The sequence below is a fragment of the Chiroxiphia lanceolata genome, chromosome 21, assembly GCF_009829145.1.
Source record: "Chiroxiphia lanceolata isolate bChiLan1 chromosome 21, bChiLan1.pri, whole genome shotgun sequence".
NCBI classification, from domain to species: domain Eukaryota; kingdom Metazoa; phylum Chordata; class Aves; order Passeriformes; family Pipridae; genus Chiroxiphia; species Chiroxiphia lanceolata.
In genome coordinates this window covers 10,004,091-10,030,083 of record NC_045657.1, presented here as the reverse complement: position 1 = coordinate 10,030,083, position 25,993 = coordinate 10,004,091, and the positions used below count along the sequence as shown (strand labels likewise).

The following is a 25,993-nucleotide window of genomic DNA, read 5'->3' as shown; positions in this document are numbered from 1 at the left end:
AGGAGCCTATTCTTTCTTTTTGGTGGATTTAGAAAACACAGGTTGTAGATTATTTGTAGCCACTTCTGTTTGACAAAGAGATCCCATTGTCTGAGAGCACAAGTGACACTCATGACACTTGTAGGAGAATTGCTGAGACTGTTCCATCATTATTTTTCTGCAAATAAGGTCTTCAGAGACCTTCAGGGCACACCAGAGAAGGGCTTGAGTTGGGTAGCATTGGGTTTGGCTTTTTTAAAATTTCATTTTTGAAGCTGGAGTGAGTTTTTCTGAGCAGGCTGCTGAGAACTGCAGCAATGGCAGAGTGTGTTGTGTCCTGGTTTGCACTTGGTGACCTTTTTGCAGTTGCTGGGTGTTGACAGGTCCACCTGAGCCAACAGCCACCTTGGGAGCCCCTTTGTCCCTCAGCAGCAGCAGACTGTGAAGCACATTATCCATGTTTGTCTTCCTAGATCACCCAGCTTAGGGAGTGTTTGGATAGCCTGGCAGTCTTACCTCATTTTCAGTTTTAACCAAATTATTCCTGTGTTTGGAATCCTTGTGATGAAAGGTTATGTAACAAATCAACACTGTATAGACTTTAAATATATTTATTAAAAATAATCCAAAACATTCCCTACTGAAGTGGAAGTATGAAAGTAAGTGATTAATCATCACATGGCTGAAAATAGCAGTTTGTTGTGCAGAGGGGATGGTGCTGGAAACAAACAGGTTTGGGAGTGATAAATCCTTCAGAGACTGGGATTATTTTTGTGGTGTTGTTTGGGCAGACCCAAAATCATGTGGGTCCCTTCCTGCAGTGTTCCAGCTCCTATCTTTGGTTCAGCAGTGCCTGGTGGAAAACATGTGATTGTCCAGGGACTGTCCAGCTCCTCTGCACTTGTTTGGATGTGGGTTCCTGGCCTCAGGCAGAGCCCCCAGAGCTCCACTTCCCCTCTGGGTTCCCCTGGAGTGGGTTTGGGTGGGGCAGGGCAGGGTGGGGCTGGGGGATAACCCTGAGCAGGGACAACATGGAAGAAAAGCTCCTCTGAGCTCAGGTGTCCCTGCTCTGTGGAATCATGGAATTTTTTAGGTTGGAAAAGCCCTCTGAGATGGAGTCCAACCGTTCCCCCTGCACTGCCAAGGCCACCACTCAACCACATCCCCAAGTGCCACATCTGCACATGTTTGAACACTGCCAGGGATGGTGATTCCACCACAGCCTGTTCCAATGCCTGACCACCCTTTCCATGAGGAAACCTTCCCCGGCACAGCTCAAGGCCATTTCTATCTATCACTGCTTGGATTCCAGCAGTCAGTTCATTGTACTTCCCTGTTAAGATGCAGCAGGTTCCTTCCTTAGGAATTGTAGCACCTGTAGTTGCATGTTCTGTTCTACCCTTGCAGTCACAGGAAGGTTTTGTCCAAGAGAACACCAGTTCTGGGACATCCAACAGCATCACCTCTGTGAGTCTGTGCTGGACATCACCAGCAAAACCCCTCGTGCCCAAAGGTTTCCTCCTGTGGGAACTTCCCTCAGATAAATAAGGACAAATGTGGTGTAGCTCAGCCAGGAAAAGGCAGTTATTCCTTCATTGCAATTCCCACTATCAGCACAGGATAACCAGTCCTGGCACTGGGCAGAAGAACTGGGAGCTGCCCAAGGGTAAAGGGTGACTGAGGAAGTCACAGGAGCTGGAGTAGGAAACATGAAGCCTTGAACAAATGTTTTGTCAAAGCACTATTTAAAGCATCCAAACCGCAGACATCCATCTTTTCTCACGAGTTGCAGTGGGTTTGGGTGGGTAGCAGTGATTTCCAGCTGGAAATAGGTATTAATAATGTAAGAGTTAATTACAGCCTTACAAACAGAGGGTGAGTTTAGAGGCTTATCCACAACTGCTCCTTCCCGGGAGGATCCACAGGGATTGTAGCAGCACCTGGGAACTTCCTCCCCAAAGGGCTGGGTGGGTACTGACCCTCCCTCTGTGAAAGCTTCAAATTAAGAAGCTCTGGGCTGGATCCTGCTTTTTGCTGCCCATGGCTGTGAGGTGACACACACGTGTCTCCTCCCTCTTCTACATCAGAGCCAGGAGCAGAAGCACTTATGTTGAGCTGTTATTTCTGACACTGAAAGGGAGGTTTCCATTTTCTCCCGAATTTGCCAACCCTTCCTTGCAATGTGGGTGTCTCTGAATTCCCAGCAGTGCTGCTTGTGGGGGAGCCCTGGTGACACCACCCCATCACTGCTGCAGCAGCTGCCAGCCAGGGGTGCTCCCCGAGCAGGGATCAGCCTCTGCACGTCCTTCCAAGGGCACATGGAAACCCAGGACTGGGCACTGGGACACAGGAACCAAGGATAAGGCACTTGAAGGAAATTTCTTCAGTTATTTTCCTCTGAAATCATCCATCCTTTTGGGAGAACACCAGGCTCTGGAATTTTTACTCGCCATACCAGAATTTTTGTCCTCGTGCCAAAATGCTGTTGTAAACTGGGGGTTAATGTGTGAGGAACCAGACAAGGTTTTATTAAGTCCTGTTTCAGACCAGTGGAAGGATCCCTGAGCAATGCAGTCTTTATTCCTGCTTGTTGGGCTTGGGTTCATTTCCTCTGGGCAGGTGTTTGAAAGGACGTGTCAGAGAGGCTTCTTTCCCCATTCCCCTCTTTTTACTTAAAACATGGTTTTGATACACTGGGATCTGCAATTACCAGAATATCTTCAGCATGGAGAGGCATCCTAATACTCCCATAGTCACACTTTATTCATCCTCTTTCCTCTGGCATTTACACCAGCTGGGTTGTGATACTGGTGCAGCATCTGTGAGTCCTCCCCAGCCCCACCATCTTTGCAGAGCTGCTGAAGAGATTAAACTCTCTAGAAATAAACCTGTTTCATGGCAGTGCAGACTTTCAGATTGAACATCACAGAAACTCACAGCAGGAGTTACAGCCTGACCAGTGAGGGAGGCCTTCCAGCTCCTACTGGCACTGGAGTCCAAACCCAGGTAACTGGAGTTTAAGACCCGTCAAGGCTGTCCTGCAGAAAGCCCAGACACTGTGCCCCAGGAACAAAGGCCAGCTGGGAAGGCAGGTTTTCCTCTTCAGTGTTGTTTCAGCTTTGCTGATTGACAGAGCAGCATCAGCTGTTCTCTGGGATAAGCTCAGTTTACTCAGACAAGTCCTGCTCCTTCCCCTTCCCAGCTACCGTTTCACCAGACACCATGGAGACTTTCCAACACTGCCCTCTCTCCAGCAAACCCCTGTGCAGGGGGCAGGTCACCATTCCATTTGCTTTTTCCAGGATGTGAGTGCAGACATGGCTGAAAGAAGGAGACCTTCCCCTGCCAGGAGCAGGGGTGGCTGCTTTGGTCTGGTCTTGCTGAATAAACTTGCACAAAGCACTTACTTGGCTTGGCCATTCTTTTTGTATCTCACCCTCCTTCTTCTGTTCCACACTCCTCTGCTGTGTTACCCTGCAGGATCTCATTCAACTTCTAGGATCTTCTTGGAGATGTGCCTTGCAGGATCCTTTGTTCCTGTAGCTCATGCTCCACAGTTTGGTGTTGCCAGCTTTGGGTCTGTGTTTCCTGCTCAAGTGCCCCCTGGCCCCATCACCAGGAGGTACAAACTGTTCAGCCACGAGGCCATAAATCATGTTCTTCCCTCTTTGCTTTGGGCTGTGGAGTCTTGAGGACCAAGGCAGGGAAGATGCTGCCCAGGCTGGGGTTGGGGAAGTCAATAGTTGCACACTGATCCATGGAGAACATGATCATGGGAGACTTGCTGGGAATGGGGGACAAACATCCCCTGAGTGGAACCAGTTGGTTGCAATGCAGGGGCCACACTGGTGAGGTCAGAGATCTCTCTTGCTTAGTGCCATGTCCCCAGGGGAGGCCAAAAGCAGCAGGTGTTGTGACCTAGATAAGAACCAAACATCTAAAAGGTGAGTCTTCCCTTCACCTTGTCCTCCAGCACCAAAGAGCCTCGGGATCCCTTTGGATGAGAGTGGGGCCATCAAACCCCCACCCTTCCTGAGAGGAAAATAAAGACATCACACAGAAGGTGACCTCTGGTTTGAGTGAGGAGGCCTCTCTGTGCTGGATAGTCTGCTGGAACAAGGGTTTCTTCTACTAAGAAAAGGGAAATAAGGATTTTTATCTGCCTTGGTTCTGAACAAAATGTCTACATAAGAAACAAATGTGTGAACTCAGGCACAGGACTGAGGGGTGTTCCTCCATCCATGCAGGTGTTTGCAGCTTTGTTTGGTAAGAGCCAGAGGTTGTTGCTTTGGTTTGTGTCAGGCAGGGGGGGTAGGTAAGTGCAAGGTTTCAGATTTACTAAAATTGGGACCTCCTGTGTTGCAGGATCTGTGGATTCCTTACTTCACCATCACCACTGACATCACTGCCTCAGCCATGAGGGTCCACAGGGATGGTGAGTGTGCAGTTGACCCTCTCCAGGTCTTAAATTGTGATGTGAGGCTTTGGGGTCACTCCTTATGCCTGGAATTTTTCTCACCTTTAAATCTGTCTTTCCTTTTGTTTTTCCCTTCTCTGTTATTTGCTGAGCACCAAACTGGGGTTGTACACAGGTAACAAGGAAGAGAGCTGTGGGGAAGACATTAAAGAAGATGCTGAATTCACTGTTCAGGGAGAAAATGGGCCCATTGACACCATTCTGTTTCCTTAGATCATCCCTTGAAGTGCAGGTGTTTTAGCCACAAATCAGATTTAATGCAATCAAAACCTTTTAAGATTCAAATTCCACATTACAAAAAAAAAAAAAAAGGCTGTTTTCCCCAAGAACAGATTTCTGTGCCTGAAGCAGAGGCTGGGTTAGGTTCTCATTTGTGGCCAGTCCTTCTTATTTCTCTGGAGGAAAACTGATGTACTTCAGTGAGTGAGCACGGAGAAATATCCGAGCTGCTGACCTGGTGACATCCCTGTGGGACACTGGCTTTGGCTTTTGTCTATTTGGGGTGACAGGGCAGTGACTCAGACTCACTGAAGGCAGCACAGGTCTCCAGGTGCCCCAGATATTCCCTTGGGGAGCTGAAGCCTTTGCTGCCACATCTCTGATGTTCTGTCCTTGGAGCTGGCTGGGGTAGGACTGTCCGTTCCTGCTGTTCAGGAGCAGGAAGCCCCTGAAGGACATGGGGCTTTGATCAGGGGCAACCAGGGCAGCTAAAACAAGCAGAAAAAGGATTAACTCCCTTTAGGGGCTTTGTATTCCCTTTCCACAGCAGGTTAAGCAAATTGAGGTCAAGAAAAATCACTCCATCGAGCTACTTGTCCCTGTGGAAGTTTAATATAAGGAGAGAAATCAGCTGGAGAATCTTCATGGTCATCTTCAGAATTCACTGAAGGGAGAGGAATTAAGTTCCCAGCTGGTGTCATTTCCCATCTTGGTTTGGCCTGTGAGATGTAACACAAAAAGTCAGCATTTTTCTTAGGTGGAACTTCCAACTCAACTCAAACTATTCGTACCAAACCCCAAATCTGCCAGTGTTAACCTGTGCTAACAGTAGGAGTGCTGGGGTTATAATTAGAAACAGAACTGTGATCTGTTTGAAAAAGAAAAAATCAGTTCCCAGTTTGCTGGGAAGAGTTGCTGTTTGAAGCATCAGGCAGTTAATTACTGAGCACTGAGCCAACATTGCAAGGCTCACTTACTCTTGATATTTTAAAGATTCACTTCTCAGACAAGGCCCGTTGGAAATGCAGTGTCTTCCCAATTCAGCTGATGCAAATGTTAAGAGAAGAATCAGTTTTTAAGAGCCTTAAAGTAGAATGTTTTAGAGGAAACAGATCCAATCCATTTCTACTTGATTAAACTTTGTTTCTACCAGCTTAAAGAATTATAACTTAGTTCCTTACAGCACTGACAGAAGTGGTCCAAGAGGAGATGTGATCCCCACCAAGCACTTGCAGTGATTTCACAAGTGAAAACATTTGCTTGTTACAGAGGAGGGAAGAGAGAACTTTTGGGCTTTTACAGCATGTATTTTTCATGTTCAGGTCCTGCTAAAAGTCTGTGGATCTCTGTAGAACTTAATGGCTTTAGCTGCACTTGTTCTGTGTGTCCCCTTGTCCCCAGGAGAAGCCTTTCCCTTCCCTTATCAGCCTCAGCCCCACAAAGCCCCGAAGATGATTCCTGCAGTCAGGCATGTGCTGAGATCTCCTTGAAGGCAGTAAATATGAGGCATGGGCTTGAAACTCTGGGTTCTGGGGCTTTTGCCTGGTAGTGTGTTTGCATAATCTTGGTTTTTTTTCCTAGCCAGGATTTTGGTATAGAAAATAATAAACTGCTTTAATAAGTTCCTTGCAGTGTTCTGAGGAAAGCCTCTGCCTCCTGATTATTTTAATGAGTGCACAAACCTCCCCCCACTGTGGCAGTAACTCGTGCTGGGTCATTAATGCTGGTTCCACCCCTCCCTCCCATCCTGCAGGCTCCCTGTGGAGGTATGTCCGTGCCAGCATGTCCCTCTCGGGGTACATGCCCCCCCTGTGTGACCCCAAGGATGGGCATCTCCTCATGGATGGAGGCTACATCAACAACCTTCCAGGTAGGAGCACAGCTCAGCTGGGAAGAAGTTCCCAGGACAGCCCATCAAACAGCCTGCAAACCTTGGACCCTTTTTTCCACCATATTTTCCCCAAAAAGGAAATATGGAGAAATCTCACAGACCTTTAACCTCATGCTCCATAACCTGCAGTCCTTGTTCTCAGTTTCCTGGATGTTTCCTTCATCATGGCTTTATTAACACTTATTTTTTGTTCTGAAGTATTTCCTAGCAGCCATATTCTGAACAGACAATTCCCAGCTAATTTTGAATTATTTTAGTGCTTGCTGAAAAGAAGAGAATCAAACCACAAACACACAATCTATCTTGGAGTTTCTCTTCAAAAAATATCAGTTAATTAAGAAATAATCCTGAGAAAGCAGCAGCATTGTTGTTCAGGTGTCACCCAGAGCACGTGGCAGTGGGGGAATCACAGGGTGATCACAGGAGGGATGTGGAGTGTGGGGTGTTCTGAGGCCTGAACCCAAAAAGGATCCCAGGGTGTGAATCCCCTGGTGTGTGTTTGGGATGTGTTTTGTGTCAGGTTGTCATCACAGTCAGGCAGCACTGAGGGGTGGGTGGCTCAGAAAGGTGGCCAAGGCAGCAGAGCTACGTGGTGTCACTGCAGTTTGTGACTGTGCCTGTTCACAGATAAAGGGGGAGGAATCTCAGTCAGAGACTCCCAGACAAACCCAGGCTATATTTTTCCATCAGGGCTATATTTGCCTGAAAAAACAGAAGTGGAAATGGCACAAAGTAGATCCCCCAAATCAGCATCTGACATTCTGTTTGTGTCTGTAAGCAGAGGTGTGAACTGCAAACCAAAGCAGCTTTTCCACCTCCACAGCTGGAGAGGGCAAAGAGCAAACACCCAGGTGACACTGGGGGAAAGCACACAACAGACTAAACGAGCCCAGGAATATAAATCCAAGTTGCAGAACAGATCAGGTTTAAAGAAGTGTCTAAATAAAGCATCTAAATTGGCTCTTCAAAGCTGTAGTTTTCCTACGCAGAACTATTCTGGAAACTGCAACTATCTTGGACTCTGGGGGTGTGGAAGAAATATAAATTCATTCTGTGAAGTTCATGTCCTTCTCTTCCCTCCCTCAGCACTTCCCTAAATCCTTGCCCGTATCCAATGACTACAACCAGTCTTTTTACTGACCTTGAAGTAGGAAGTGTTGCCTCATTTCTCTCCCACTTTGAAATGTGAACCTTTCTCTTGGATGCCACAGCCTTTCTCAGACTGGCATCCTCCCAGCCCCTCCTGGCAGGCAGGTCCCTGTGCTGCTCCTTCCCTTTGTCACCCTCTCTCTGAGGGCTGACCTGGTCCTGCTGACTCCCCTCTGTGAGGCCACTGCCACTTGCTCTCTCTGCAGGTTCCCCAGGTCTTTTGTTCTCATGAGAATGAGTAAAATGAGGTAGAATTAGTGAGGGTTTGATGAGCTCTTTCCCATTATACCTTAATGTGGTGTAACTGGACTCGTGTTGTGTGTCCCATCTCCTGTCTCCTGATCCCTCTGTACAGTTTGACTGCTGCTTCACATGGGTTCTGGTGACAGCAGGGCCACTAATCCAGGCCAGAGCATACCCTGTGAATGATTTCACCAGCAGTTCAGCAATGGGAACTCACCCTAAGGTCATGTAGGGGCCTGGTCAGGATGCTGGGATCGCTCCCATAAAAAGGAGCAGGTGGGTTGGGAATCTCCCTGAGGGGAAATGGTCTCAGCAGAGTTGCTGCAAGTCATAGAATCACATAGAAACACAATCATGTTGAGTTGGAAGGGACCCATCAGGATCACTGAGCCCAACTCCTGGCCCTACACATGTTTATATGGAAGCACAGAGTTATTTAGGTTGGAAAAACCCTCCAAGATCATCGAGTCCAGCTGTTGCCCCAGCACTGCTGAGGCCACCACTAACCCTTGTCCCCAAGTGCCACATCCACAAGTCTTTTAAATCCTCCCAGGGATGGGGACTCCACCACTTCTATCTCAGGCTGTTCAGAGACACTCGTGGTAGGTGCAATATCAGGTTATATACTCGAGCCATATACATATATATCTATATATATTTATATAAGAGCAGCAGCAGGGCTGGTAGCAGTGGCTCTGACACCTCCTCAGGTTATGTATTTGTACCATTTACATACATACGTATATACATATATATCACAGAATATTCCTAGTGGGAAGGGACCCACAAGGACCATTGAGTCCAGCTCCTGGCCCTGCACAGGCCCATCCCTAAGGGTCACACCCTGTGCCCCAGAGGATCATCCAAACCCTCCTGCAGCTCTGGCAGCCTTGGGGCTGTGCCCACTGCCCTGGGGAGCCTCGTCAGTGCCCAACCAGCCTCTGGGGGAAGAACCTTTTGCTGAGATCCAACCTGACCCTGCCCTGACACAGCTCCAGCCATTCCCTGGGTGCTGTCCCTGGTCCCCCCAGAGCAGAGCTCAGTCCCTGCCCCTCCTCTGCCCCTCCCCAGGAAACTGGAACTGCCATGAGCTCTGCCCTCAGTCTCCTCCTCTCCAGCTGAACACCCCAAGTGCCCTCAGCAGCAGCAGGGCTGGCAGTGGTGGCTCTGACACCCCTCAGGTTCTACACTGGAGCCATGGCCATACCCAGCTATATACCCATGTACACGAGGGCACAGCTCTGTGTCTGACACCCCCTGTGCCCCCAGCTGACGTCGCCAGGTCCATGGGGGCCAAGGTGGTGATCGCCATCGACGTGGGCAGCCGCGACGAGACCAACCTGACCAACTACGGCGACTGCCTGTCCGGGTGGTGGCTGCTCTGGAAGAGGTGGAACCCCCTGGCTGAGAAAGTCAAGGTACCGTGGAAGCTTCCCCTTGTTCCTTCAGGGTGACAGACCGTCATCTCTTTGGGTTTGGGCTCTCCTTCGTGGGTGAGGAGAGCTGGGCAGTGACACCCAAGGGAAGGCAGTGGCGTGGGAAGGGGCTGGGAGAATTGTTAGAGCAAAGAGCCCTGTCCTTGGAGGTCCATTAGTTATGATAAAATGAGAATTTATTAATTTTATCGATAAAAGTTGTAAATTTCTCCAGTTCAGTGTTTCTATCCTGTGTGTCTCTGAACTGCTTATTTTAGCAGTAGGGAGTAATTAAGTACAACTGATAAATGTGGGGCTGCAGAGCATGATTTTATCATTATTATGTATCTCTCGTTGCATGTGGTTAGACCAACTCTGTGCCTTATTCTGCATTTCCTAAATTACCTGGCTCAGCAGCTTCCCCCAAGTGAATACTATCTTGTTTTCTTCCCTCCCAACTGCATTCCTCAGTTGAAACTAGAACTAAAGTACTTGCTTGTGTTTCCCAAAGTTGGAGAAAATACTGCAAACTGTGGGTACTGCTCTGCAATCTGAAGTTTTCCTCTGGGATAACTCACTTCCCTGAGAAGGTTTGGTCTCCCTGTGGGAGCTGGTGTGGGTGTGCAGTGCCCTGGGCCTTGGCAGAGGTGACCCTGCTGCTCCCAGTGTATAACAGGAGTGTTTGGTGGTGGAAAATGGAAGGCCCTGACCCTTCTCAGTAGAACCCAGTGAAACATTCCAGCTGCCCAAATGGGAGTAGGCACCCATGGAAATATGGGATTCGTTCTGAACACCAGAAAACACTTCTTACTGGTAGTGGCAAAACACTGGCCAACCAGAGAAAGTGGGGAGTGTCCATCTGTGGAGATAGTCAAAACTCAGCTGGACATGGTTTTGGACACCCTGCCCCAGCTGCTCCTGCCAGAGCAGGAGGGTTGGACTGGGTCATCCCTGTTCACCTCAGCCATTCTGCAAAACCTCTGCCCTGGCACTGGAGGGGGCAGAGAATCATGGAATCACAGAATGGTTTGAGTTGGAAGCGACCTTAAAGATCATCTTGTTCCACCCCCTGCCATGGGCAGGGACACCTTCCACCAGACCAGGTTGATCCAACCTGGCCTTGGACACTTCTAGGGCTGGGGCATCACTGATTTCTGCCTTGAAGCATCACCGTGCCCCTCTCACCCCAGCACAGATCTCCCTCTCGAGCTACCCTGGAATGAAAGACTCAGTTCAACCTTGAACTGCAGCAATTCTGAAGGCAATTCCCTGCGTGCTGTTGATAATGGAGACTCGCTGTCTGCCTGCCCACACTGCCCGGGGAACAGATGGAGGTGCTGATGTGTGAAGGCCTCGCTGTGATAACCCGCTCGTTCTCCACTGGGAGCACAGACCATATTCCTCAGTTCCTCATGATTGGTGTGTCTGGTGTGCAGGTGCTGAACATGGCCGAGATCCAGACGCGCCTGGCGTACGTGTGCTGCGTGAGGCAGCTGGAGATGGTGAAGAACAGCGACTACTGCGAGTACATCCGGCCCCCCATCGACCGCTACGGCACCCTGGACTTCGGCAAGTTCGACGAGATCTGTGTGAGTGCCCCCCTGTCCCTGCTCCACACGGACCTGCCCGCTCCTGCTGCTAATTACTGCCAGGGCTGGGGGAGAGTAGTTTGGCACAGAGTGAATAATTGACACTGAATAATGCTGTGGAATGATATCCCGGCCGGGAGATTGGATTAGCGGCACAAATTGAGTTTGCGATCTCCATTATATAATGACCTGTGAAGGGATCAGTTGCCTCGCTCTGTTCCGTGGCAATTCCTGCTCAGCTGCTCGGGGAGAAGCTCTTGGGTGTCTGAGCTTGGGGTTTTCTGAGCTGCTCTGGGCTCTTGGCGTTTGTCTCCCCTTGTTGTTGCGTGAAGGATTTGCAGAAGCCTCTTGGGGAGGCCGTGAATCCCAGAAATGGAGGGAAGTGTGAAAATACCTGGCTCTGTTAAACGTTTCAACACTTCTGCTAATGAAACATCATCCACAATTCCTCTGCACCCAACAGAGGGTCGGGAGATGGCACTGGTGCCAGTGGTTATTGTAAAAAAGGTGCCACCAGGTTGTGCAGCGCTGGGATGGGGTTGTGTTTGTTTGAGTGTCAGAACCCAGCGTGGGCAGAGCTGACTCCAGGTGTGCAGGGAATTGTCTTGGTGACAGAATCCAACAATCCTGACAGAAATGTCCCTGCCCAGGTGGAAGCAGCAATTCTGGCTCCGTGTGGAAGGGATTTTACTGTCTCTTCCCATTCTTTGCCTGCTTTAACCATGCAGGCGTCTTCCACCTCCAGGTGTATCTGCAGAGCTTTGCTCTTCTCCCAGGCTGGAAACCCACCACTTCTTCTTTCAGTCAATCTCCTTTATAGCTTAGTGAGAAGTTGGGGTGTTCCTTAGGCCGCAGGTTGATTTTTCTGGCTTATAAACATTGATCAAACCCAGGAACACAGTGTAGCCCTGCAGACTCACATTTGGGAGAGTCCTTAGGACACACAGCAGCTGTTCCAAACCACCAGCTGATTTCCCCGCTACAAATATTTTCTCTAGGCTATTTGATGTCTCTTGGCTCCTGGGCAAACACTGCTGGCTGCCAATGGCTCTAAGACTTTGCTGATAAATAATGTTCTTTGCTCTGGAGTGCCCTGGCTGATCTGAAAACCCTGACAGACAGGTCTGGTAGTTCATCACAGTAACACATCGTGAGCTGTCACATCCCTGTTCTGTCTAATGTGGTGGTGTTAAAGAGATGTAAAGACACCAGGCAAATGTAGTCAGTGGAATAAAACTTGAAAAAGTGCAGTAACTCAAATATGTCACTGTCTGTGAGCCAGTTCTTGGCACCAGACACCACAGGGATGGAGGGGCAGCACCCTCCTGGCTCCTGGAGCTAAATAACTTCTGTCCACAAGGGAACTTTAAACTGTGCTGACCTCAAAGCAAGGGTCAGTCCAGGCATTCCTTTATCTTTATGGGCTGGGAAGTAGGGGGAGTTTTCATTTCAGCCTTGTGCCTGGATTTTACAGAAAACAGAAATGGGCACCATGGTTTAGTTCCAAGGAATTAAATCTCCTCTTCTTGTCAAACCCCTCTTCTGTGTCAGCCCCAAGCTCAGCTTCTCGTGGTTATTTTGGATCAGGCTGACCCAGAGCTGTCAGGTCCTTTTTCTCCTGAGTAATCACACCCACTCTGGGCTGGGAAGCTGGGATGGATTACAGGAGGTGAATTCCACCCCGGGTGCCACTCATGCTTTGAACCCTCATCCAAAAACCAGAGGAGAGACAACACCAGCTCAGCCAGGGCTGCTTCCCACACTCAGAGCTGCCACACAAGGGTTAGTGCTGCTGCCAGGAGTTGGGATCCAGGGCTCCCAAAAGCTGTTGCTCTGTCCCTTCCTTTTGATTTTTCGGCACCATTTCTGCTGCTTTTTGAGAAAAAGTAAAACTTGCAGTGTTGGGTCTATTTCTTCCAGTTGTTTCCCTGTTAATGGCAGTGCCATGTTATTGTTCCAAGCACAAATTACTTTATACTTTTACACGAGAGGAATGTGGAGTGTGTGGGTTTAGTGGTGTCCACATGCCATCCTTTCTGCTCCAGCAAACTGCTCCAGCATGTTCAATGCTGTCTGGCTTAACTTATTTCAAGAGATTTTGGAACCAGGGCTCTATGGGAGCCCTTTCTTTGCAGGGAAATTTTTTTTCCTTGGCTCTTCTTGAGCCAAGAGGAGAGAAGACACATGTATATGGGTTGTTACCTTCTTCCAAAGACAGAGCCAGGACTGGAAGGGCATATTCAGTATCCTGAGCTCCTCTTTCTGTGGCATTATTCAGTGCTGTCAAAATAGTGCACTTTTCTCTGGATACTGAAGCTGGTGTTTGGACTTAAAATAGAACCTTGTTTCCTTCATTATTCCCCCAGTTTTGGGCTGGAGAGTTTATGTAGCCGAGGCTGGAAGGCAGCAGAAGTCATCCTGGCTTTGGGCTAGAGCTCTGGATTCCCTGCTATTTGCAGATGATAACATATAATGGTTTTTTTAGTTATTAATTACTTTTTCTCTCTTGACTCTTTTGCAGGAAGTGGGATATCAGCACGGGAAAACAGTATTTAATGTCTGGTGCAGGAGTGGAGTGCTTGACAAGATGCTAAAGGACAGGCAAGAGATCTGCAAGTCCAAAACTGATGTAAGTGCTCAGTGAAAGGCACTATTCTGCAAGAGCTGCTTGACTGTTCTTCACTATTCCTGCAAGGAACTGCTCAGGGCTGGAGAGGGAATGGTGACTGCCCTGAGTCCTCTCTGTGAGCTCACAGCTATTAGTGAAAGCTGTATTTTGGGCAAGCAGGGGCAGGATCAGTTCTTCAGAAATGTCTTTCCTTGAACCACACCCTGGCTGAACAGGGTCCTGCACTGCTCTGACCGTCAGTACCAGTGTGGCCAAGGTGTGTTCTGCCAGAGCCTGAGCCCTGACACTGCCTGTCCATCCCTGATTCCTGAAGTGCCCGTGCAGAGACCCATCCGTGTCCTCAGGTAGGGGCTCTGAAAGCCCCAGAGGTGCTGCAGTGCTCTGAAGAGCAGCTCTCTTGTTGCTGTTTTGTTCTAACAGGTCCTTGATATCATGTCTGTAACCTGGAATTGGTCATACCTGTCCTTGAAGGGCATCCTCAGTGATCCTCGTGGGTCCCTTCCAGCTCAGGGTATTCCATGGTTCTATGAGGGAAGGAAGGATTTCATCAGGAACCTGCATTTTCCAAGGCACATAACTGAGGTTTCTGTGTTTCAATGCCCACCATTCCCTTCTCCTTCCCCCTGTGCATCAGCAGCCGTGAGGGCACCAAGAGCTGCTGGCTGAGCTGCTCCTGGAGCAGAGGCTGTGCCTGTGCCCTGCAGCTCCCAGGAGATGTCTGTGGGTTCAGGTGAGGGTCACACTGGTACCCATGTGCATCTGGACTCCCTCCCTGAGCCACACTGGGCAGCCACAAGTAACCTTTTGAGAGTTATTTTTCATTTATTCTTGTGCCACAAGCTTGAGGTGGTACCTGGATATTGTTCCAGAGATGTGTCTCTCTCCCAAAGGATGTGAATCAGGATTGATCTCAGCCACTGCTGGCTTTCAGGATGTGACTCAAATAATTCTCAGGTGCTTTCAGAAAACTTGATTTAAACCCTCGCTGAAGATGTGTTTTTAGCCAAGAGTTAAAATCCCTGCAGGGATGCAGCTTTCTTGATTTGTTGCTTTTCTTCCTCACTGCTCTGCTCCAAAGGCATTTTGTGGAGCCCTCACTGAGGCTCCAGGAGGCCTGTGGAGCTGTGGAGGTCCCAGGTGTCACACACCTTGTCCTGCACAGTCCGAGTCTTCCAAGCAGTTGCTGTAAATTCCTGGTGATGGTAAATCCACAGGCTGTGTGGTGTTGCTGTGTGGTTATAGATGTCTGCTCACAAGTAGGTAAAAATCTCTTGGTTTAATGCTTAAGGGCTGAGCTCAGCCTCTGGAGTTGGTTCATAGCAGCCTGACTGGGCTGGGGAAGTTCCAGTTGCTTTAAAGAAAGAGTTATCACTTTTTTGAGGAATTGGGTACTATATTATAATACATGGGCTCACTATCCTTCCCCTCCTTTGAATCCCTCTGATTTGAAACCCAAGTGCTACAAAGACTTCATGTTTTACCCAGTGATTCTTCTTTATTGTCTTTCAGAGAGAGAGAGGGAAGCGAGCAGTAATATTTTAAGTGATGGCCCAAATGAATCATAACAGTAGTGAGCCTCTCTGGGAAAAGTCAGTTGAGGTGAACAGTGACAGAGAGGATTTGCAGCTCTCCAGAGGTGGGTGGTGGAGCACTTTGGCTCGGAGGGAGGTGTGAGAGGAAGGGCAGAGGTGGACATGGGTCCAGAGCTGAGGGGGGCTGATGCCCACAGTGGTGCCCTCAGAGCCCCGTGTGCCAGCAGAGGGGAGAGCTGGGGCTGTGAGTCACTGAGGGAATGGAAATGGAAATGCTGGGAGGAGATGAAAGGTGCCCTCAGCTCTGGTCGTGTGAGGGGACTCGCACTGGTGACTTCCCAGCATCAGATGAATCCTGCCCGAGCTGCCTGGCAGGGTGAGCAGCTCTGGGAGGAGCACTCAGGGACTCAGTTTGGGGGGATGTATCCAGTGATCCACATAGACTGAGGAGCCCCAAAACTCCTCAGCTTGTGATTTCTTGCTGGGAGGATGAATACCATTCCCAAACCAGGACAGAAGATAACCAGGGTGAGGAGGTGCATTCACGTGAGCTGCAGGAGATGGGCCCCAATCTGCCTCTGACACCTCATGATCAGATGGGATGGGCTGGTGTTGGGTTTGTGTGTTAATTAAGGAGAAGTCAAGGCAGGGAAAATTGTGTGTGTCTCAGAAATAGCTGTGTCCTACTTCAGCCTCACTTTTATCACCAATTAGTAACAAGCTCAAACATATTCATTGCTGTAACAAACGCTTCTTGAAAAGAAGACTGCTTTTAAAATTGCCCTTTAGATGGGATACAGTAATTGAGGGGAATATTTCAGCTGAATTGTGGTGTCAGAGCTGTGCAGGCAGCAGCAGGTTGAACATTTAGCACATCTACCCTGGGTTTTGTGGCACTTCACTACCCTGGAGATCAGATATGTCACCTCCTCGGTGCAGACACAGCCTGTCACTGCACTTGATAATGAGGCAGCAAGTGCTGAGAAGCTCAGTATGGAAATAACAGGGCCCGGAGAGTGACTCACCAAACCCCCCGGGTTATGGGGCAGGAGCTGGGACTCCAGTCCAGGCTGTGCTCCAGGGACCTGGGGGATCATCTGCTTGTCCTCAAAGTCCAGTAAAAACCAAGACTTTTTTTCATCTGACTTTTGTTCCCGTAGATTTATTTCTACAAAGTAACAAGTATTGCAGCTCCCACTGGGGTGTTTGTCTTGCTTTTCTTAGTCCATTAGAGTCACTTAAGTCCTTTAGCTCTGTTATCTTCCAGGGATAACAGCTGATATTTTTAACTTGCCTTTGATTAACGAAGGTTTTGATGCTTTATGTGTTTTAGCTCTTCATCTATTTCTGGAGTGTTCAACATCTGAGAGCCAAGTGCCATTTCTTATTGTCTTGTTTCCGTGTCGTGAGCATCGAATTTTTAGTTAAAAATCCAGATATTTAATCATTTAGATACTTCTCCTTTGCTTTGATCATTCAACCCCTGTTTATCTTGTCTCCAAAATGCAAATACTGAAGACATAAACAACAGGAACCTTATATAAACCTCACTTTGAGCAGCCCTTACTCTTCCCCAGCATAGAATATTGCAGTGCCGTTAATTGGATCTCCTTGGGGAAGTTTTGTCTACTGAGGTGTTATTCATAGTCAAAGCTAAATATAATCCAGCGGACTACAACAGTAACTGTCTTTCTCCTCTAATTTATTTCCTAAAGATTGAGCCAAAGAGCATACTTTCCTCCTTGGAAAAAAAGAAATATCAGAGAAGTTTGAGAGTAGAGTAGATTTCAGGTGGATCTGAGACACTTCTTTGCTTTGTGCTATCTGATGGGAGGGTGGTTTTGTCCTTAAAAGTAGCGAGAGGAAGCACTTAAACATTGCATTCCTGTTTGTAAAGCATCAGACGAGTGTGGGAAGACACCTGGTTCTCACAAGTGGTTTTCCAGTCCTAGTGCTGAGGCTTTGGGTGCAGCTGCCTCCCCAAATGTCCTCTAACAGGCCGACCTTGGGACCATCTGTGGGTCAGTGACGGGGACAGATGCTCCCGTGGGTTTGGCCACACTTCATTCCTGTCAGTCCTCACCTCAGGAGCTGCTGGTGGTTTTCCTGAGGCACCTCTTGGTGATGTTCCTACAGGATTTTGTTCAGCTGTTCATAAAGTGCCCTGGACTTTGGTCCCACCCAGAGCCAGTCCCTGTCTGCTCCCTGCTCCCAGGGACACGCTGCCCAAGTGCTCTGTGCAACCACCTTGTCCCCTTGGATCTGAGAGTCCCGGGATGGCCTCGGACATTGCTGGGTCTGGGCGGTGGCCAGAGAGTGCCCATGTCCCTCACTTACAGAATCATTTAGTCATATGGCACAGACTGAAGATGTAGGAGCTATTCTCCCCTGTCCTGGGAAAGAACCTTCTGCAAATGCTTCCCTGGGACCATTCAGGTTGGATGTTCAAAATGAGCTTGGGCTGACTCACCTTAACGGTCACACCGAGCTCCCCAACCTCTCTGTGTTTGGAAGTGTGTGTCCTAAGCTGCTGCTGTTCCATTTCATGCAGGTACCTTTTCATTCCCTATGGGCTTTTCTCTGCCCACCGTTGCCCACTAGCTGTTTGTCCTGGATCCACACAGTGCTGGAGCTGCTCTAAATTACATCAAAAGTCAGTCATAGATGAAAGGTCAACTGAGAGAGCTCTGCTGCAGCAGTAATGGGCTGCTGCTGTGACCCCACAGGGGTTGTATGATTCATAGGATTCGTGCTCTTGCCAGAAGAGCAAAGAATTGTTCATAAAACCCTGTGTTAGAAAACTGCCCTTCCTGGAAGCACGTGGGCAGGTCTGGGTGTTTGGAAGGATGACTGCCACAGCAATTCCCAGTGCCAGTAATGTTCCCTCTGCCAGCTCTTCCCCATCCCTTTCCTCTGGGGTGGGGACTGATGTTGTACTCATTATAATCACTGGGTTTAAAGAAAGGGGAGAGGTGTTCAGGTGTCCACTGGTGACCTTGTGCCTGGTCCCGAGGAGCAGGTGGGGCCACTCATGGCATGCAGGAAAAACAAAACAGTTCTTAAATTCCAAAGTTCCTCTCAGAGGAGAGACTGGAGCAGGGACTTCTCAAAATAGAGAACACTCTGCCCACTGCTTGGGTGAGACAGAGTGAAAACAGAAAGGGTTTATTGGAAAGAGGAATTACAGTGGGAAATGTCTCTCTCTGCATGTACCTCAGGCTCTTGCTGCAGCATCTCCAGCTCTGTGGCTTATGGGGTCCCCAGGGGGGTCCTGGTGACCTCAGTGCCCAGCTGTCCCTGCAGCTGAGGGCTGGACCACATGTGTGTCCCACCTGGGCACTGGAGCTCCTTCTCCCAAGGGAAAGCAAAACCTCCCTGGGGATGCACTTGGCCCAGCCAGTCCTTATAAAGTGACAGTGATGGAGGACAAACAAATGACGTGAACATCATCTGTCCCGGGCCCAGACCCTCTGGTTCTTGTCTCTGGGGTCTTTTCTACAGTTTGCTATATTTTTAATGAGGCTTCTTGTTGCATGGGTGGAATAGGAGCCATTAGAGCGTGTCCCACTGCTGGCACTTGGGAATCCCATCTCCACCACCAGACCTGCATCAGGAGAGCTGTTCTGAGGATTTCTCACTGATGACTAATGGTTTTTGAGGGGGCAGTTGTGGAGAATTTATGTGTCTGGAGCTTTGTCTGTTCAATATAATTTTTATACAGTCTTGACTTGTTTGGATTTTGCTGTGTATCTTTGTTAACACACCCAAAACTTTCCCCTGTGTTTCAGAACGTGACCTGTCCCACCACCTCCTTCACAGACCTGGCAGAGATCGTGTCCCGGATCGAGCCCGTGAAGGCCCCTGTGGCAGACGGTGAGTGGGGGATCTGCTGGTGCTGTGGAAGTGTTGGGAAGGGCAGGGGGGAGGGATGGATGGCTGCTGACTCCTCCTGTGCCTCCTGACTGCTTTCACCTCCCCGTGCTCTGAGCTGGGACAGCTCAGGGCTGGCTGCCAGTGCCAATGTCTGCTGGGCACTGCTGGCCCTGCTGGGCACTGCTGGCCCTGCTGGGCTGGCCCTGCTGGGCACTGCTGGCCATGGTGGGCTGGCCCTGCTTCCCTCAGAGCCCCTCCTGCAGCTATGCCCAGGCCAGACCCTCTGTGTCCCCCTCCCGCTGCCTCCCCGGGAGAGGCCAGCAGTGGGATGTCCTTCCATGGGAGGATATCAGCTGTCAGCCCGTTACTGGTGTGCTCCAGCCTGGCTTCCTGGTGGGAGTAATCCCTGCTCAGGTCTCATCTGAGTGAAATAATGTGTAGCAACTCATGCAGAGACGGGTTTATGTCCCCCTTGGGCTGGGCCTGTCCTTGCAGTGGCTTCGCCCTTCGGTCCGTGCCCTCTGGAGGTGGGAGGAGGCTGAGTTAAAGCTCTGCCTGGGTTAAAGCTCTGCCTGGGTTAAAGCTCTGCCTGAGTTAAAGCTCTCCCTGAAGGATGTTTTCCCTGCTGTCGTGAGTAGGATCAGGAGTGACTCACTGGCTCCATTGCTTTTTGTGTGCTCCTGTTCTGGGAGCACCAGTGAACTAATGAGGAGCAGGTAACAGCTCCTACACCAGACAGTGCCCTGTGACAGCCCTGCCCTGCAGAGCAGCTCCGTGTTTATGCCATAACTGGAGCTCCTGTAACCAAAAGGAGCAGAGCTTTGCAGGCCTGAAACCCCTGAGTGTGTCACCAGGGCTGGAGCTCTTTCTGAACAGTCTCTTCCCCTCCTCCTGATTCTCGTTCCTGCAGAGGGAAAGCTAAAGTTAGCAGTGCTCCCATCTGTGACTGTTTGTAGAGATGTCCCTGTGGTAATTTGAAATGCTAATTACAATCATATGCCTTATGAAGAAAATATTAATCAAATGTGGTTGAAGCAGACATTGTGAATAAGAGTGAAGAGATCATGGAACGTGGTTATTTAAGGCTCAGGCACCGAGACCTGCTAAGATTTAACCAGTGCACTGGGACAGATCCTCCTGCTTTAGATAGTTCCTCGTTATTCCCCACATTAGGACATCCTGCTTTCTGCTGGGCGAGGCCATGGACACGAGGGGAGCAAAGGGATGTGTCTCAGAAAGCAGATGGGGCACATTTTGGGCTGAGGAGGGTGGGATGGGCAGGTGCCACATGTTCCTCGTGGATGCTGAAATCAGTTGGCTGTGGAGAGTCCAGAGGAGGGAGAGGGTGGCAGGAGAGTCATTCATGTGGGCACTGTGTCATGAAGGATCCTTTGTGCTCACATTGTGGGTGACTCATGATTTTGGGTGGCAGAGGCTGTAGTGACATTCCCCTGAGCACACAGTGCCTCCAGGATGGCATTGCTTTGCTCAAAGAGGTCCCTGGAGCCACGGGGGAAGCAGATGGAGGGTGACACCTCCCTGGCAGTGGCCTCGTGGCTGTCAGGTGGCTCCCTGTGTGTGCTGGTGAGCCTTTGGTCTGCTCAGGGGCATGGTGGGGAAGGTGGTCTGACAGTTTGTGGACCACGTGGGTGAGGGGATGGGGGGCTGTGAAACTGCACTGTCAGAGCAGGGGAAAGCCTTGTTCTTCTTGGAAGTCCCTTCCTGAGGGCAGTCTCAGACCACAGGCTCTGCCTGTTCTGACAGCACACTGCAGGTGTTAGACTGGGTGGAGGAATTGTGTCAATAATTTGTTCTAATGAAATCAAAGAGAAAGGCTCATGTTCTGATGGACAGGGAGGGGTCAGCACAGAGGGTGAGAGGCCTGGAGGGGCAGGGGTGTTGTCCTTGGGGGGGAAAGGGCAGTGGAGTTTCTTCTCCACTCTTGAACAAACTGAGAGCAATGACTAAAAGCATCTAAAAATTAAAAAGGGGAGCCTGTCCCTCAGGCAGGGCTGAGCAGAGGGACCCAAGTACCTGTCAGCCAGGGCACAGCTGTCTGTAGCACAGCAGAAGCTCCTTTCACAGCTGAGCCACTGCAGTGTTTGTGCCCCTGTTCCTGTTCTCCCTCCACACGCTCTCCCAGCTGGGATCATCCCTCTGCTCAGCTCTAATTGTGTTTCTCACAGCCCTGGCTGTGGCCAGGGGAGCACAGGTGCCATCCCCAAGGGTGGCTCTGTCACATCCCTGGTCACACTCCCACCTAGGAGGGGTTGCTGAGGCCCAGGGTTGGCTGAAGGACATCAAGCACTTGTAGCAATGGGCATTTGGGGAAAAGGATTTATGAAAGAGAAGTGTTAATGGTGGTGTCAAATGCCTGGGTTTGCAATACAGCTGAAGCAGGAGACATCCCAAAACCTCTGCAGGGACACAATTATCAGGCACTAGTGCACCTGAGGCTGTGCTGAGCTCCCAGGTTCCTGATTTACATCCAGGGTTTACAGAGCCCCTCCAGCCACATAGCCCCGTTTGCCTTCAGGTTGGGGGTTGCCTGCAGAAATTAGGCCCATATAAAAGAAATGCCACCAGCTACAGAAGCACAAAGCAGCTCTCTGGGTGTGGAAACGTGCTCTTCCTGTAGGGAATATGCTCCCCCTGCTCAGGGCAGGCTCAGGTACCTTTCCATGGTGGAACCTCCTCTTGGCTGGCTCAATTTTGAGCTGTTTGGCTGTTGGTGAGTTGAGCAGAGCAGCAAGGCCTCAGTCCTGCTTGATGCTTCTGGGAGTTTTTGTAGTGCCCAGGAGTGGTCACTGTGAGCCTCAGCCTCAAGCAGGGCCATGGAAGGTGATGTCTGGGGACAGCAGGGCCATGGAAGGTGATGTCTGGGGACAGCAGGGCCACCTCCTGTGCTCCTTTCCCCTCTCCAGTACCCAGAGGTGCTTTGTGAAGGATGTGAGAAGGGACACTCCTCTCTTGGATTTCGTATCTGTAGAAAGACCTGTTAAATGCTGAGTAGTGCTGGAGAAATCAAGGAGTCTGGTTTTGATGGCAGTCGGATTTATCGGAGGTGTAAACTCCAAACTCTTGTTTGTTGTGTCTGTTGCTGTTCACACCAGTTTCTCTGGGGTGTTTTATCAAAGATTATCATTAGTGGTTTTCATAGAAACTAACAATGATTCTCTGATCCACAGTAAAAAAAGCATTAAAAATAAAATACAAAAGACCAAATGCCTTTAATCCCAATGTTCTAGCAGTTGGTTGTAGTTACCATGTTGGGAGAAAAGGCTGTGGAACAGACTGTGCTGTTGTCTTCAGCGTGGAGCAGATGCTATTGACATTTCCCTGGAGAAAGACTTAAATCAAGGATCCAGTTTAAACATGAGCCACTTTCCTCACCAGTGGGCTGAATCCCAGGTATTGCTTCAGCAGCTCAGAGCACACTGGAATTAACTGAGGAAAGGGGTGGAAGCACTGGTGTCACACAGTGATTTCAGTGCTAAGGTTAAAATGTCATTTCCATGCCTTGACTTGCATTCTGAAGAACTGGGGGCCAGAGGAGGAAGGTGCTGCCTGCCAGGGGTTCTGCGCCACTGCTCACATGTCTCCTGGTGTCACCTGTGGTGGGACAGGCTCTGCAGGGGCTGCTGGTGTGTTGGGGGGTGAACTTGGAGCCACCGATGGGCCCCAGCCCAGCATGTTCACTGAGTGTTGAGTTGCTGTGGGGAGTCAGCCCTGCCACAGGGAGAGTCACAGAACCACAGCCTGGTTTGGGCTGGGAGGGACCTTAAAGCTCATCTCACTCCCACCCCTTGCCAGGGGCAGGGGCACCTTCCACTAGCCCAGGTTGCTCCAACCTGGCCTTGGACACTTCCAGGGATGGGGCAGCCACAGCTTCTCTGGGCAACCTGTGCCAGGGCCTCTCCACCCTCACAGGGAAGAATTTCTCCCCAATATCCCATCTAACTCTGCCCTCCTTCATCTTAAGGCCATTCTCCCTTGTCCTGTCACTCCATGCCCTTGTTGGGTACTGCTCCTGCTGCCTGTTTTACAGACCCTCCTGGTGATCTCCAGGTGCTGGGAGAGGCATTGGCTCTGCCCTGATGTGTCTCCTTCCTTGGAAGTGGCTTGGTGGCGTGTCCTGCTGCTGTGCACAGCTCCTGAGCTTCCCTAAATTATGTTAATCTGCTGGAGGAAGGGAGTGTAAATGTTGCTGTCCCCTGTGGGATTGTGAAATTGTGACTGTGAGACACGTAATTATTCTGCCCCAGGAATTCTGCAGCACGTAATTATTCTGCTCCCCCTGTGCCTGGGACCCCTGCTTGCAGCCAGTGTGTGTCCAGGGGAGCTTGGACTGGCAGCTCAGAGGCTTCTGAAGGTGTTCCCAGGTCTGGTTGGACTGAGGGGTGGGACACAGCAGCTGAGCTGTGAGGGGCATTCAGCAGGGAGCACCTCCCCACTGCTCGTGCTTGTGTCCCTCGGGCTGGGCAGCCAGTGCCCACCAGAATGACATGGACCAGGTGCTGCTCTTGCTGGGGGTCCCTTGGATTCTGGGGGGCTCTGGGACACCAATTCACACAGAAGACATGGTTTATTTTTGTGGCTGGAGAGCTGAGCTCTGTGTTTGAGCAGTCCCAGTTCACTGAGCTGCCAGTTTTCTGGCACTCACCTGCCCCGGTGCTCAGGGGAGGCAAAGGTTCCTCTCCCAGTCTTCTCTGCCTGCCAGTTAAACCCAGTTCTTTTTCTCTCCTCTCTCTTTAGATGAGTCAGACTACCAGACTGAGTACGAGGAAGAAATCCTGGACAACCAGAAGGATGATTATCTGGATTTCATAAGCAACCAGGCTGAAGAAGACTCTGACTCGGTATGAACTGCCCTGGAAACATTGCTGAGCCCTGGGTGAACAGTGTGAGGTGGAGGTGTTGGGAAGGATGCTGAGAGAAGCACCTGGGAGGGACTGGCTGGCAGGACTGAACAGAAACGAGTTTGCTTGTTGTTAGTGCAGACACTGAGTGGCACGTGCTCACCCTGCTCGGGCCAGTGGTGCCACAGTGGTGCTGCCTATGGCAAAACCTGCCCACAGTTAAATCCCGGCCCTGCAGCTCTGTGGGTTTGCTCTTGAGGTGGGTCAGGGCTGGAGAGGCTGAGGGAGCTGCTTCCTGCAGCTGGGAGAGAGGAGCTGAAGGGAGGATCTGCCAGCTGTCTGAAGCTGCCTGAGGGTGGATATGGAGGAGGTCGTGGAAGAAGAGATGCCCAGCAAAAAGCCAAGAGGTGACAGGCACAACCTGTGCTAAAGGAAACCCTCCCTGGCTTTGGGAAATCCTGTGCTGTACACACAGCTGAGACCCACCAAGGACTGTGCAGGGAGAAGGTGGAAAACCCATCCTTGTAGATGCATGAAAAGCAAATTGATGCCCTGCAGAACCAGCTCCAGCACCAGAGTGAGCCCTGCTTAGAGCAGACAGGTGGACTGTACCGTCCAGGGGTTCCTTCCAGCCACTGTGCTTTGATTCTGTGGGACAGCAGGTCCATCCCAAGGCAAACCTGCACCGTGAGAGCAAGTGTGACCCCCAGCCTGAGCAGCAGAGCTCAGCCAGATCACGCCCCTGCTGCTCTGACTGTGGCCAGGGGGTTTGAAAGGTGAAGCTGCCTGTCCTGCTGGGCACAAACAGCTTCTCAGTGGCAGCACATGGACGGTTTGGGAAGGTGCCCATGTGATGGTGTAAAAAGGCTCCAGTGTTCTGAGTGAGGAGCTGGAATGATGGTTTTGTTTGCTGGGCTGATCCGAGCTGGTGGAGGGGAAGAGGACGGATTTTATCTGGCTCAGAGAGGATGCTGAAGGGTTAATTTGTGCTTTCTTTCCCTCTTTTCCCTCAGGATGAAGACATGCAGCTGAGGAAGCGCCGGACTGTGCCCAGCATGGAGGGCCAGGCGAGCAGCACGGGGGAGCCGGGATAGAGCGTGGGAGGCTCGGAGCTGCACCCCATCCTACAGCAGCTGTATTTATTTATTTAATATTTCACAAAACCAAAACAACGCCTACATGAAACAAAGCAAGAGCTCAACCTTCCCCAGCCAGGGCCGGGCTCAGCTGCCGGCACAAAGCACGGCCTGTGCTGTGCCCGGATCCCTTTGGAGCTCCGGGGAGGGGCGGCTGCCCTGGGCATCTCCTTCCTTTGGGTGCCAGGAGCAGGTTATTGATCCCTGGAGCTGGCAGGGGGGCAGAGGGGCAGTTCAAAGCTGCCTTGGTTTTTGCTGCTGTGTTTTAGTCGCTGTTTTTCCTGCGGAGGCCCCAGGAAGGCCGGGGTGTGTCCCCTCCGTGTGCTGAGAAGGCCCCGAGCAGCAGCACTGCAGAAGGGAGGGGTTCTGGGTCGAAGCGTTGCTTTCTTTTCATACCAATCAGGTAACTCTGTAATTAACTCCTCAGTGACTGCCAGCCACGTACTCGTGAGCAGTGCTCTGGCAGGAGCAAATCTGAATGTATTTTCACTTGAAATCTAAACCTAAGAAATGATTGTGAGGGGTGGCCATGGAGCTGCATCCTCGAGTCACCAGTAGAACATTTACTGATGGATCATGGAGCTGACACTTCTGGGCAACTCTGGAATCACCACTTGGCTGTATTTGCCCTGTGAAATAAAGTTATTTTGCTGGATTGAAATGTCTCTGTGGTTCTTTGTCTTGGGTCCTAAATGAGAAAGTTGTCAGCAAGTAAGAGCCCAACTTCTCTTTGCTGATATCAAAGAAATGTGCAGTTTTCAGACTTGCAAAGAAATGTGCATGGTTTCCAGTTCCTCACCCCAGCAGGAGTCACTCCAGGTATTGTCAAGTGCTGGGAAGAAATCTCCAGTGTTCTGTCCCCAGGGCTGGAGCAGTTGGTGGGATTTGGACCCTGTTCAGATGTCCCCTGGTGCTTGCTCTGCCTGTCTCACATCTGTCATTGCCAGTAGCTGCACTTGGCTGGATATCCAAGCTGATTCCTGCTTTATGTAAACTCCTGCT

General features: G+C 50.3%; 1 protein-coding gene across 2 annotated transcripts in view; it reads left to right on the top strand.

The window, feature by feature from the left end:
• Positions 1-25,652, top strand: part of PNPLA7 (patatin like phospholipase domain containing 7) — a 132,452-nt gene extending 106,800 nt beyond the window's left edge. For both annotated transcript variants that reach the window (XM_032708327.1, XM_032708326.1), the window contains exons 29-36: positions 4,345-4,414; positions 6,429-6,545; positions 9,228-9,376; positions 10,810-10,962; positions 13,484-13,591; positions 18,912-18,996; positions 23,752-23,855; positions 24,869-25,652. In XM_032708327.1, coding sequence (XP_032564218.1) covers positions 4,345-4,414; positions 6,429-6,545; positions 9,228-9,376; positions 10,810-10,962; positions 13,484-13,591; positions 18,912-18,996; positions 23,752-23,855; positions 24,869-24,949 — 867 coding nt within the window. In that variant the 3' untranslated portion in view covers positions 24,950-25,652. The remainder of the gene's footprint in view (positions 1-4,344; positions 4,415-6,428; positions 6,546-9,227; positions 9,377-10,809; positions 10,963-13,483; positions 13,592-18,911; positions 18,997-23,751; positions 23,856-24,868) is intronic.
• Positions 25,653-25,993: the final 341 nt, after the last annotated feature.